This window comes from Trachemys scripta, chromosome 1, assembly GCF_013100865.1.
Source record: "Trachemys scripta elegans isolate TJP31775 chromosome 1, CAS_Tse_1.0, whole genome shotgun sequence".
Classification (NCBI taxonomy): domain Eukaryota; kingdom Metazoa; phylum Chordata; order Testudines; family Emydidae; genus Trachemys; species Trachemys scripta.
The window spans coordinates 10,894,265-10,908,662 of record NC_048298.1 but is presented as its reverse complement, the minus strand read 5'-3'; the positions used below and the strand labels follow the sequence as shown (position 1 = coordinate 10,908,662).

Genomic DNA, 14,398 nt, shown 5'->3' with positions numbered 1-14,398 from the left:
AGGTTTCAGAGTAGCAGCCGTGTTAGTCTGTATCCGCAAAAAGAAGAACAGAAGTACTTGTGGCACCTTAGAGACTAACAAATTTATTAGAGCATAAGCTTTTGTGGACTACAGCCCACGAAGAAGTGGGCTGTAGTCCACGAAAGCTTATGCTCTAATAAATTTGTTAGTCTCTAAGGTGCCACAAGTACTCCTGTTCTTCTTTATACCTTATAGTGATAGACTCAAAGAGCTCAATCTTTAGCTTAACAAAGAGATGATGACTCGATTACAGTCCATGAAGTATTTACGTGGGGAATAAATATTTGATAATGGGCTCTTCAATCCAGCAGAGAAAGATGTAACATGATCCAATGGCTGGAAGGTAAAGCTAGACAAATTCAGACTGGAAATAAGGTGTAAATTTGTAACAGTGAGAGTAATTACCTATTGGAGCAATTTATTCAGGGTCGTGGTGGATGCTCCGTCACTGACCATTTTTAAATCAAGATTGGATGTTTTTCTAAAGATCTGCTCTGGGAATTATTTCAGGGAAGTTCTCTGGCCTACAGGAGGTCAGACTAGATGATCACAATGGTCCCTTCTGGCCACGGAATCTATGAAATATATCAGCCTACTTGGCAATGCAATTTCACTAATTGCTAGGTCTGCCTGTCAAACTCTGATAAAACCCAGGGAGGCGAAGGTGAAGCTCTCCAGGTAAATCAGAAAATGCAAATGTTCTTTTAACACAGTGTTATGAATTCTGGACAGTTCCCGCATGTTGTCAGTTAACCAAGATCTTTGAAGAGAGAAAAGATGGATGAAAAGAAGCGCCAATCCCAGCACATCTGGTACACTGTATCTGAGGAGTGTATGTTACTCTAATCAATTCATCACATTACAGAGCAGCCTTATGAGTCAAATGGGATCAACACTGAGATAAAATCCAATAGAAGAGATATTGATTTATGACTCCTCTTGCTTTCTTCTGGGGCTGGAGAAATCTAGAGTGTACATAGCACCAAACAGTCAAAGGGCTGGTCCACACTAACCCCCCAGTTCGAACTAAGATACGCATCTTCAGCTATGTGAATAACGTAGCTGAAGTCGAAGTACCTTAGTTCGAACTACAAAGTACTTACCGCGGGTCCACACGCGGCAGGCAGGCTCCCCCGTCGACTCCACGTACTCCTCTCGCGGAGCAGGAGTACCGGCGTCGACGGCGAGCACTTCCGGGATTGATTTATCGCGTCTAGACAAGACGCGATAAATCGATCCCAGAAGATCAATTGCTTACCGCCGAACCTGGAGGTAAGTATAGACGTACCCAAAGTCACGACTCTGGGTAATTCTCTTATAAACCCATTAAGACTAATTGTTAAATAGTTTTAACACTTCCTCATTTGCATCATAGTGTCCTCTTAGGGTGTGTCTACACTGCAACTAAACGCCCGCGGCTAGCCCACCTCCGCTGACTTGGGTTCATAGCGCGCAGGCTGCGGGACTGTCAAATTGCCACGAGGGTGAAGGGTCCCAGAGCCTGGGATCCAGCCTGAGCCCGAACGTCTATGCAGCAATTTTTATCCCCACAGCCTGAGCCCCCGGAACCTGAATCAACTGACCCAGGCCGGCCACGGCCGTGCCGCAGGTCTTTTATTCCAGTGTAGATGTATCCTGAGTTTCACAAATCCGGTTCAATAGGACAGGTGGACAGGAAGCATCTTCTTTAAAGAGGAGGTGACCCGGGGCCAGGATTTCACCCCTGGTGTCTTGAAATGCTTCTGGGTTTGTTTTAGATTCTGGAAACCCTGCGTTAGATTCCTGTAAGTGTAGAGGGAGGTGCTTGATCCGCAGCTGGCGTTGGTTAGGGTCGCCCTATTGATCTCATGGAGCGATGCTGATTACACCAACTGAGCATCAGAGAAATTCCTCCTAGACCCTCTTGAAGCTTAAAAGGAAACCCTTCCCTGCCTCCATTACTCTGCCCTTTACTGCTCCCTCTTGCTGTTCCATGGCAGGCCCTGTTGGCTGAATGGAGGTACCTGTCCGTGTTGCTCCTGAATGAGATGGAGAGCAATGGGGCACTCTCTCAGTGTTCTAAGGGAGACCTTCCTCTTCCATTGGACGACTTCACTGCTTTCCCTGCATGCGGATGTCTCCCAGTGCTTCCACTTCCAGGAGCAACCAGTAAGAGAGGAAGGATGATCCCATGGTTAAAGTGCTAGCCTGGGACTTGGGAGATCAGATTCAATTCTCTGCTCAGTCACAAACTACCGGTGTGAGCCTGGGCAAGACACTTGGCCTCTCTGTGCCTCAGTTTCCCATCTGTAAAATGGGCACAATGGCAGTTCCCTGCAATTGTGGGGGGAGGGGAAAGTAGAATAAACATTGCAAGAGCTCAAATACTATTGTAATGATGGTCATATAAGTACCTCCAGTTGACAACAGCGGACCTACACCAATTGACCCCAGCTGAGAATTTCACCAAGTTTTCAACATGTACTAAAAATGGATGTAGGCACACCCGAATTTTGGGGAAATGCAAGACTAGATCCAAACTCAGACCAATCTGCAATTCATATAGCAGGGTGCTGGGGTACTTTGGAACCTATACAGGTACAATCTCACTGAAATGCAGCTACCTTTAAGAGAGGGAAGCAAAGAACTGCCCCACTCAGCAAGGCATTAGCCCACGACCTGGGGACAAACGTCTTCTCTTAAAAAACGTGGTAAGAGTACTTTAACAGTCAATCAGAGAAGACCCAGCCTTCAGGTTTAAGATCACCCCCAAAAATAACGTCAAGGCTGGGAAGTTAACTAAATCTGTCCATCCCCCCATAAGGTTTCAGGGCTGGGTGCAGTTAGAGTTGCAAGGGGAAAGGGTCATTCCTATTTTATTGCAGCTATTTTGTTCTTCCTTGGAACAGTCACTAATGCTCATTACATATCATGGCATGGTAATTCCCCGTGAACTGCGCTGAGTCATGGTGAATCTGTCCGACATAAATAGAAAAGCTGTAATATCGCTGGTTGTGTTTTCCCTACCAGATGACATCTCCCCGCCTCCATCTACCGTGATCGGCCAGACGAAAACATTAGCCAAAGTGACCTTCAGTCCCAGTGTTGTACAACAAACCCAGATTGCCCGCAATGGCATTCTGGGGGATTTTATCATTCGATATGATGTCAACAGGGAGCTGAATGTCGGGGATGTGCAGGTACAGTATGCATGCCTCACCTTCCTTGTGCTATCGACTATACCAGAGGTGGCCTGAACAGTGTTGGATGCCCACGTTCCATAACAAATTTTCTCCAATTGAGGGTCATTTCTGCAGCTCGTAGGAGCCTAACGGCCACATCTAAGTGGTGTAACATTGACCAGATTGCAGCCACCCTTGTACTGCCAACCCCACCGATGATTAATATCCCCTTCCCCCAAAAAATCACAAGACTGGCTTAAAAATCATGAGATTATATCTTTTAAATAACAAATGTTGGGTTCTCTTTTGTTGCCTTTTGGTTTCCCAGCCTCTAGAGCAGGGGTAGGCAACCTATGGCACACGTGCCGAAGGCAGCACACGAGCTGATTTTCAGTGGCACTCACACTGCCCGGGTCCTGGCCACCGGTCCGGGGGGCTCTGCATTTTAATTTAGTTTTAAATGAAACTTCTTAAGCATTTTAAAAACCTTATTTACTTTACATACAACAATAGTTTAGTTATATATTATAGACTTATAGAAAGAGACCTTCTAAAAACGTTAAAATGTATGACTGGCACGCGAAACCTTAAATTAGAGTGAGTAAATGAAGACTCGGCACACCACTTCTGAAAGGTTGCTGACCCCTGCTCTAGAGTGTCCTTGCTCACAGGCTAGAAGCTTACTTTTTTCAAAAGACATGAAAACTGAGATTCGAATGCAGTCTGATTCTGGCAGTTGAGCCTTTAAGAAACAACGGCTATTGGGAGACTTGTGAGCCAATCCTCAGAGCTGGCAACACTGACACCCCTTATCTTGAATGTGACTCAGGGGAGGCAACTAGTCCCTGTATGTGATACTCCATCTTTAGCTGAGTAGCTTCCTACCAGATCATTGCGTGCCTTTGTAGTCTACCAGAGCCACACCTCTATGATCAAGATGAGCGCAGTCATTACACTGCTCATTGGACCACACGTTGGCTTCTCTTGTCACAGAGTATGTGTTCTTCATACACCACTGATATGAAACAGCAACACAAGGGAACTCTTACTACTACATAAGAACATCTGTCCCCGCAGGGAACTAGTTAAATCCCACATGATAGATAACTAAAACTCAGAGCCCAAGCATGCACTTTAATCTTTTAGTGTTAAAGATTCACATGAAAGGGGACAATGGAAAAATTATATGTAAGAAAACAGTCAAATCAAAGTCACCCGGCAGCTCTACCCACATACCTAGCAATTTTTCACATAAGCCAAACTGCAGCTATTAGTAAATGACAGATTTAGTGAACAGAACGCAGATGGCTAGGGTTGGTGGCTCTAAACAGACACACAAAGAACAATATCCCTTTTAGCTCCACCAGCTATTCACATAGGCTGAAAAATCACCCCTGTGTGAAGACCTACGTAAGTCCTATTTTGATGGCTTCAGTGGGGACGTGGCCAGCCACACGGCCTCTGCACAATGTCTCAGCACACAGGTGCACTTCAAAGTATGCGTATTTTTAAATAGATTCACAGATTCCGAGGCTAGAAGGGACCACTGTGATCATCTAGTCCAGTGGTCTCCAACCTTTTTCGTCTGGCGGGCGCCAGATGACGAGCCACGGAGGACTGTGGCGGCGGACAAGCATCCGCCGAAATGCCACTGATAAGCGGCAACCTCAATAGGCGTCACCGCCGAAATGCCGCCAAGAAGCAGTGTCATTTCGGCGGATGCTCATCCACCGGCCAGTACGCAGGCGCACTTAGACACCCCGGCGGGCGCCATGGCACCCGTGGGCACCGCGTTGGGGACCCCTGATCTAGCCTGACCTCCTGCATAACACAGGCCAGAGAACTGCCCCGAAAGAATTCCGAGAGCAGAGCTTTTAACAAAACATCCACTCTTGATTTAAATATTGCCAGTGATGGAGACTCCACCACAACCCTGGGGAAATTGTTCCAGTGATTAATTACCCTCACTGTCAAAAATATATGCCTCATTGCCATCTGAATTTGTCTAGCTTCAACTCCCAGCCGTTGGATGGTGTTAGACCTTTCCCTGCTAGACTGAAGAGCCCATTATTGAATATTCTTTCCTCGTGTTGGTACTCAGAGACTGTTAAGTCACCCTTTCACCTTCCCTTTCTTAAGCTAAAGAGATGGTGGTCCTGGAGTCTGCCACTACCAGGCCTGTTTCTAAGCCTTTAGTCATTTTTGTGGCTCTTCTCTGAACCCTTTCCAGCTTATCAACGTCCTCCTTGAATTATGGCAAGTGGTTCTGCACCACCTATTATGAGGCAACTTGCTCCCACTTCTGCTTGAAATCCATGTCCAAGCCTTCATCCTCTTTCACCTAGACCAGAGGTTCCCAAACGTTTTTTGCGGAGCCCCCACTTCGGTGATTCATGTCCCACGTGTGACCCCCTCACAGGGGCAGGGGAGAGGAAAGGGGGCCTGGTACTCACGGGGGCCAGAGGCAGGGCAGGCGGGGTGCTTGGTACCCCCAGGGGCAGGGTGACGCTCACCACCTGGCAGTTGAAGAAGCCTTCCTCTCTCGCAGCTGTTGGGTGATCTTGGCTGCCAGGACCCAGCTCCCTGCCTGTCTTGCGCCCACCTGCCCAGGGGAAGCAAATGGGGCCATGCTGAAGGGTTGGGTTCAGCAGGGAAGGCTGCTCCCTGTGAGTACCCGGGCCCCTGCCAGACACAGCCCCCTCCTGACCTCGGCACTGCCCTGTCCACTTCCCCTGGGCTTTTTCCAGCGGGGGAAGCAGACGCCCTGGAGTTGCACTGAAAGGCCAGGTTCAGGAGGGGACTCTGTCCAGCAGGGGACTCAGCACTGCCGGGGTGCAGCCTTCGGCTCCCCACTCACAGAGTCACTGTCGACCTCCCCAGCGGAGGTGGGTAGCTGCCGGTTGGGGGCTGCTGCAGCTGTGGCAACAGGGGAGCAAGACACACAGAGAGCCTTGTCCCAGCAGCTGAGACCACCCACACAGCCCCGTCCGCTTCTCCTGCCGGGCAGAGCTGCCTGCTGCCCCCGGCCCTTCAGTCCAGTCCATCCTCAAACAACTCCAGTTGTTCAGGAGCTAGTCCAAAGCCGCCTGCCTTGTCTTTAACCCCTGCCTGGCCTTGCCCTCAGTTGTCTCCCCCAGTCCCTGCTTCCTTTAGCCCTACCTTGTCCTCTTTGTGGCTCCGGCCAACCGGAACAGCCTTCCTGTCTCCCTCCATGCCACTGACTCCTTTAAAATCTCAGCTGAAAATCTCTCTTCCCCATTCAACCAGAACCACTTAATTCTTTTCTGCCTCCGCTCTGATTCCCCATTGCACCATGCAGCAGCATCTAGCTCTGCTCAGTGTTTAGTGACGTCATGGGTACGAAAGATGCTATCAGAATTAAGGACCAATCCTGCTCCCACTGACTTTACTGTTGACTTCACTGGGGGCAAAGGTGTCCTGGTGATGAGTGTGGTTGACAATATTGTGACCTGCCACGTGTCTTTGACTTTCCCCCCCTCCCTCAGATCCTGAACGGATACTTCGTGCATTACTTCGCCCCCCAGGATCTCCCGCCGCTGCCGAAGAATGTTGTGTTCGTGCTGGACAGCAGTGCCTCCATGTTGGGACCAAAGCTCAGACAGGTGAGGCAGGGGATGCTATGCGATGCAGAGTGGTTTGCTGTGAGGTTACCATGACGACCACTTAGGCTGGTAGCCTGGCTACCAGGGCTACGGGGAAATTCCGTGGGAAGCCCCCGGCACCAGGAGGCCCGTGAGGCATCTCAGCATTTGGAAGGAAGAGGAAGAGGATGGAGACATGACAGAGCTGGGCTCATGCAAACCCTGAGCAAAGTCCAGGCCTCACTGAAGCAGTGGCGGATTAACTCACGGGCCCAGGGGGCCTGTGCCCAGGGGCCCCAGGCAATTTGGGGACCCCCGTAGGAGTGCCGGAGCCTGTATAGAAGTGGGGGGATCATCGCTGCTGGAACTGTGGCCCCACCCCCTGCTCGTCCTCTTGCCCCTGGCACTAGGCTGTGGTAGGGTGAGCATATTTCCTACAGGGAAAATGGAACGCCACGCGGGGCTTGCCCGAGCCCCGCTCCCCCCACCCTACAGAGCTGGCCTGAGCTGCTCACCTGAGCCCTCCACTTCTCCCACACGGGGCTGGCCTGAGCCCCCCTCCACCTGCCCTGGGTTGGGGGCTGGGGTGCCCGAGAGCAGCCCCTGGCCCATGTCCCCGCCCCCTGAGGCATGCCACCCAGGGTAGGTGGAGGGTCTGGGGCTCACCGGGCAGCTCTTGCCATGGCTTGACTCCGGCTTCCAGTCAGGCTACGGGCTGGGTCTTGGGGGAAAGGGGAGGAGCAGGGGGGTGGGGCCGCATGGTGAGAGGAATGTGGGGGTCCCAAATGTTCTTTGTGCCCAGGGCCACAATAAATCTTAATCTGCCTCTGCGCTGAAGTCAATGGGAAATCTCCTACTGACTTCAATAGGGCCCGGATTTCACCCCGGTCTCTGAGAGCTGAGTGCCGCTCCCACAGCTGCCAAGTGGCAGCAGGCGCTGGAAAGAGAGGGTGAATGGGGCAAAGTCTGGGGAAGCCTAGAAACTAGGACATGACCCTCCCAATAGCTGCCTCCTTTCCCCTCATCTCGTCTCCTCCCCTTCTAGGTGAGGATTAGCCAGAGAGGCCAGCGCTGCTGAAAGCCCCCTGGCCTGTCCAGTAAATGGAGAGCCTGCACCTTTACCTAGCACAGGTTTAACCATGCCCCATCAGGCAATGACACCTGTCATTTCCAGACAGGCTAAAATGCCGCTGTGGGGGATCTGCACAAGGGCGGAAGCTGATACAAATCTGCAGGGGCAGTGCTGGGTTGGAGGCATGTCCAATGTGGCTTGGGGTTGGGACATATAATTAAGATGGGTGAGTGACATATAATCAGCCCATCCCACCTCCTTCTCAGGTTCCCTGGTTAGCTCCGCTGACTGCTGGTACAGCCCAGAGCCGTCTTCTGGGGTTAATTTATTTGGCTGCCAACACTGGCACTAACTTAGCAGATGTAAACCTAGTCTCGAGAGTTTGAACCATGATATTTAGACAAAGCCTTAACTACATGCAGCCCTTGAAAAGAGGCAGATCTGTACCAGCATGTGCCTCTGAAACCTCTGTGGTTCCAAAATTCCACGTAACACAGGACTGTCACAGCACATTGAATCAAGGATTTCGCTGTAATGGCCCCTTCTCCCCGCCTCGCCAAGCCCTGATGACTAGAGAAGTGCTCATCGGTGAAATAGCTCCTACTTGCTACTTCTGTGGCAATCCAGAGAGGACTCCAGAAAGACGCCATGGACCCTATGCTCTGGGCAGACTCGGAGTAGCTTTTTCCCCCCAGCCTGTGTATTTGTGTTTTAAATTCTGCTCTAACTAGGGAACTGGTATTTGAGTCTGTTTAGTGCAAGGAGCTGGCTGAGTTTAGGAGCAGGTCTCCCAGGGTTAATCCCGGGCCATGCTGTTTGGAATAATAGCATGAACAAGAAATGCTAATGCCCCATAATCTTAACCCTCGTCAGGAGGAAAATAAAACCCTTTAGTGGTAAAAGGTTAATCCTTCAATCAAAGACAATACTGGGGCAGTTCACACCGACTCTTGGCAGGCTGGTCATTCAGTGCCTTAATCCCCTGGTTCAGCATTACATTGCTTGCTGAACATTTTATCCCCCGTTTCCAGCAAGCGGGGCTGGTGGATGGGTTTTGGTTTTCTCCATCCAACGTAAAAGACAACACAGGCGTTTTTCAGCCAAACAACACAGCAGCAGAATTTCAGGGGTCTGTTAGCAAAGCTGCTTTCGCAGACACATGTAGTTGGGCCTGCACTCATTCAATAGCCCGTACGTCTTTATTTAGAAACCACGCTCATGTGTTCATTTAGTTAGCTGCAGGTTTGCCATACAAGCCCTGGGGGAGGTAATTCAATATACTAAAAGGCACTTGATTTTAGCTTTCAGGGGAGGTGGTTAGATTTAGTTGAAGCTGTGGCTTCTAAAGGAAGATATAGGATAATTCTATATTATATAAGCAAGTCTATTGTAAAATAGCTAATAGAGAGGCAGGGCCTGCCCAGGTACGCACGGACAAAGACAAATTGCTTATGGATAACTGGGTAGACTAGGTGTATGTCTGGTAAGTAAGTTAGTGCCAGTGTTGGTAGTAAAATAAATTACCCCACAATGACTGTTCTAGGCGTAGCGTGACCAGATGTCCCAATTTATAGAGAACGTCACGATACTTGGGGCTTTTTCTTAAATAGGCGCCTATTACCCCCCAGCACCTGTCCCAATTTTTCACGCTTTCTGTCTGGTCACCCTATCTGGGCAGGGGCGGAGGATGTGGGGAATTGACACGAAAGCTTATGCTCCAATACATCTGTTAGTCTTAAAGGTGCCACAGGACTCTCTGTTGCATAATAATGCAGCAGGCTTTTGAAATCCTCTGCACTACATGGGACTGGAATCCCGGCCTCATTGAAATCGCTGCCCAAACTCCCATTGACTTCAGTGGGACCAGGATTTCACCCCCGGTGGGCAGCTCTTACAGGTGACCTCATGCTTCTGGTCCAGCTGTGCGAGTTCTTTTTCTGCTCCTCTGCTCTTCTTTTCACTATGTGCCAACTAGTCAGTTCCCCCCGTCTTGCTCTCTTTCCCAAGTATCAGTGTCTTTGAAGAGACAGAACATACGGCTTCAAATCCATTTAGTGCCAGCAGCTTCTCAATGTTTCTGTGAAAGAAACATTTTTCTCCATTGTGACAGTCCAGCAGGGAAGCTAGGCCTCCATTGCTTCTTTCTGCTGTGGTCCTAACAGCATTTGAACTCGGGTCAGACCCTCATGTTGTGTAAATCAGCATTAGTGGTGCTATGACGCTTTACACCAGATGAGGATCTGGTCCTGGGTGTGTCACTCTCCCTACAGCACTTGGCAGACAGGGCATTTGTCAGAGGCAAGAAATTCCAGAGTAGGATACATGATATAATACTTTACACACTCGAGATCTAGCAGGTGGCTATTGTTGTTATGCTGGCAAGGAAAGTGCCTAAAGTGTTTTGTTCCTTCATTTGCAAGGCGAAATGATAGAACATAGAACATGGAAGAGCTGTGTTAAGTATGAGTCTGAAGGAAATGGGGTCTATGCAATTCCGGCAAAGAATTGGGAAGCACTAAGTTTAGCACATGGGATCAGTCTAAGTTATGTCGGCATACAGTCGCTGCAGTAAATACATCGCTCATGTGTGATCTCACACAACGTTATAGCCAGCCATTTGGAAAAAAAGCTCAGAAGGATCAGACTAAACCATTCAGGGTGGTTTTAGTTTTTAAGCTTCAGGTCAGCTCTCTGACCAAACTTTTAGAAAGTCACAATTAGCTAAGAATGAGATCCCGGTTCCCAGGGATTGAGGTCTTACTGGGTTTGCTGAGTGTTCTCCTCAGGTGGATTTGCTTTTGTCACCGGTCACGTCCTTAGAAAAGTCTGAGCACCTTGTATAAACATTTCTCCGCCTCTCCATGCCTTGCCGCTCAGCCCTCTTTTGAGTAGTTTCAAGTTGATTCGATTGATTGCGTGGATTCTGAGTGTCAGCAACCATCAGGACCGTTTGACACCTTCCCTGCCCCACACAAAAGAAACTCCCTGTGTTGCTGAAGAACTGGCTGTAGGCTCTTTGACCTGGTCTACACTAGGGAGGGATCGATCTAAGTTGCGCAACTTCAGCTATGTGAATAACGTAGCTGAAGTCGATGTACTTAGATACTTACCACGGTGTAAGGCCTGTGCCTGTGCCTGTGCCTCTTGCCGAGCTGGAGTACAGGAGTTGGCAGGAGAGCGCTCGGGGATCAATTTATCACCATAAATTGATCCCCGCTGGATCGATTGCTGCCCGCCGATCCGGCCGGTATGGGCTTTGAGCACTCCAAGACCTCAGCATACTGGGAGTCGGAGGCCAGATTCTGGCTTTCAGTGGGATTGCTGCCCGCCGATCCGGCTGGTAGTGAAGTGCTAATCTGAATGGTGGCTGCTCTCCAGAAAACCCTACCTTAAACTGCCAAGGAGCCACTGAGCAAAATCCTAATCCTAATTGCAGCCTTCAGTGATTTCCAAAGCTACTATGTGAACAGCTGCCAGCCTTTCTGGTTTTATCTGGAGATTTACAAATGTGTCTACCCAACCAGGAACGTAGGATGAACACAGACAAATGTTATACAATGTGCCCAGCATAGAGTCTGTCAATATAGAAGCCTCCCACTCTGGAATAGAGTAGAATAGAGTCACCTCCATCACTCCCATTAGGTGAAAATATGGGTGAACCATTGGAAACATAGGATCTGCCAGACTGGATCAAACCCAGCTAGTCCAGTATCCTGTCTCTGACCATGACCAGCATGAGATATTTCAGAAGAAGGTGCAAGAACCTCACACTAGCCAGATGTGGGATAATGTGTCTTCCACAACATTCCAAAGCCCATAAAATTGAGGCTAAATCAGCCCTCCCAGGGAAGTGAATGCAAGATCTGGACACCTCTGGAAGTTCAACTCTTAGGACTGTTGGCAAAATCTCAGCTATGTTGATGAAGGAGAGCTGCTGCCACTCATGTAGAGGCCAGACCATAGAGGGCTTTATATGTCAATATTAACTCTTTGAATTGGGCTCAGAGTACATAGGAAGTAAGGATAGTGCAAGTTTTGAAACTGAAATACTATTAGAGCCTGACCCAAAGCCCAGTGAAGTCAATGTGGCAGTCTTTTCATAGACTCCAGTGAGCTTTGGATCAAGCCTCTAGTTAGTACATCATGAGATGGGATGAGCCCAAGTACTACTGAAGTGATATTGACTTCTCTCCAAAATGAGTCTTTTATTGTGCAAAGTCTTTGCAACCCACAACGCTTACGCAAGACATCTTCAGGTCTTCTGAGCTCTGACCATGCCTAATACCTTATGAGCTAGAGCTATCATGGAATTGCTTCACTCATCACCCACATGCAGCTACCTCTGGGGTGGGTGGAAGGCAGCAGCTGTTTAACAGCAAGCAGCAGCACTTCATAACACGTTTACAAGAGGCAGCGAAGAATATCGTCCCTGTAGATTGGCTGACTGTGGGCAAGATATAATGATCTATATTGCAATCTGCTTGGAAGCATTCAGCACATTTCCTGGTGCATCCCTGGGGCTTGATACAGAAGAGACATGGAACGTGCGTAAGGGAACAAGCAAACTGGAAGATGTTTTTAGTCGGGGAACGTCTGACTCTGGAATAGGCCATGACAGGCAACAGACATGCTGCAGTTGGAGCCTGCCCTTCCAAATGGGGGTGGAAATATGTGCTTCCGCACAGGCAAACCCACACATAGTCTACTAAGGATCATTGCATCAGGCAGAGCGACCACGGGTGATCGCATCGCACCAGGCGTTGCTAGCGAAGTTCCCAGATCTGGCTCAGTGGGATTTGCGTGCTGGAATGACTTGAAAAGTGCCGAAGAAGTAAACATCAACTTTCCTGGTGCTGTCCTTGCTTTTCCATTCACAGCTGTTTAAAATGTTTCTCGCTCTGTGGCTGGCAGTAAGGTCCCATATGCCAGCCAGCTAATGCGCTCATAAAAGCCGGCTGGGTTCCATGAAGTACATCGCTGCTGGTAAGTGCATTGACAGACTTTATTGAAACTGCAGATGATTGGTAGGGTGGGGTGGGGAGACAGAGGAAAGAGTCCAGTGACAGCTACCGTTTGCAGGTCCACCAGTTTGGAGCCCGTTCTGCAGTCCTTACTCAATTGGGACAGTGTCAGCAGTGGTTAGGGCACAGGAATGAGAGCCAGAGCTGGGTTCTGTTGGTAGCTCAGCCACTGAGCTGCTGTACAACCCTGGGCAAGTCACTTTCCTCTTCTGTGCTTCTGTTTCCTCACATACTTTTTGTCCTGTCTATTTAGCTCAGTGGTGCCCAACCTTTTCCTCTTGTGCCCCTCCCATCCTTACCAGTAATGGAATCTGTCCACACCTCCTCCCCCATTACTGCACAGCCATGGCTTCCTCAGATGAGGCACTTGGGCTGACGGCAAGCTCGGGGTGGAGCAGGGGGCGGAGGGGAGCTGTGGCTGGGGACGGAGCTGGGCTGGGGGCAGAACAGGGGGTGGAGTGGAGCTGCAGCTGGGGCTGGAGCGGTGCCAGGTGGCGCTCCCTCCTCGCCCCTCATGGAGGCTGGCCTGGGCCCCGCTGCAAGTCCCCTCGAACATTCCTCTGTTCTCCCCCTCCAGGTGGGCATGCCCCACAGCTTGGAGACCACTGATCTAGAACATAAACTCTGTGGGGCAGGAATAGTCTCTGATGTATGTACAATATCTAGCACCAGGGAGACTTAATCTCTGTATGGGCCTAAGACATCACTGTAGTACAGATAACGGTTGCTGGAGCACCCACCAAAAAAATTAGCGGGTGCTTAGCACCCACAGGCAGCTGGCTTCCTCCCGCCTCCCAGCTTCTCCTGCCTGCTGGTGGCCCTGCTAATCAACTCCTCCCCCTCCCTACCCTACGCCTCCTGCCCACCACAATCAGCTGTTCCGCGATGTGCAGGAGACGCTGGGAGGGAGGGGGAGGCGCGGGGACGGGGCGCGCTCGGGGAAAGGGGTGGAACTGGGTGGAAAGAGGTGGGGAAGAGGCGGGACGGGGCAGAGCAGGGGTGGGGCCTTGAGGAAAGAGGTGGAGTGGGGGCGGGGGAAGAGCAGAGGCAGGAAAAGGCAGGGCAGGGCGGGGGCTTGCAGGAGGGGGGTGGAGTGGGGGTAGGGTCTAGGATGAGCAGGGGTTGAGCACCCCCGAGGACAGAAGAAACCAGCTCCCAGGGCACATTCTACACTGTTTAATCACTTCTGACTAGATAATCGTGATGATTCCTTCTGGCCCTAAAGTCTCTGAGGCAGTGTTATCTGGTGGTTAGAGCCCAGGACTGTGAGTTTGCTCAAAACAAGTGTAATAGCTACATTGTCCAAAGCACTGGAACCCAGGTCTTCCAGAACTAAAAAGACCATGAGTTACCACAGCTTGCCCTACTTGGGCTATAACAGATTCAAATCGTCTGTGGACTGGGCACAGAGTGGGACCTGTATCACATTCCCCAATGGATTACATAAAAATACAATGTTCTCAAAACTTGCCAAAAATTGTAGTGACCACCAGGCTGGTGGCATTTGGTCAAATGCTGTGA

General features: G+C 50.0%; 1 protein-coding gene across 2 annotated transcripts in view; it reads left to right on the top strand.

Moving 5' to 3' along the window:
* The window catches only part of ITIH5 (inter-alpha-trypsin inhibitor heavy chain 5), a 64,523-nt gene that overhangs the window by 20,777 nt on the left and 29,348 nt on the right, over positions 1–14,398 (top strand). Inside the window, exons 6-7 of one of the 2 annotated variants that reach the window (XM_034764487.1) lie at positions 3,031–3,200; positions 6,689–6,805. In XM_034764487.1, the coding sequence (XP_034620378.1) occupies positions 3,031–3,200; positions 6,689–6,805 (287 nt within the window). Of the gene's footprint in view, positions 1–3,028; positions 3,201–6,688; positions 6,806–14,398 lie in introns of both variants that reach the window. The other variant, XM_034764496.1, reaches the window with a different exon arrangement.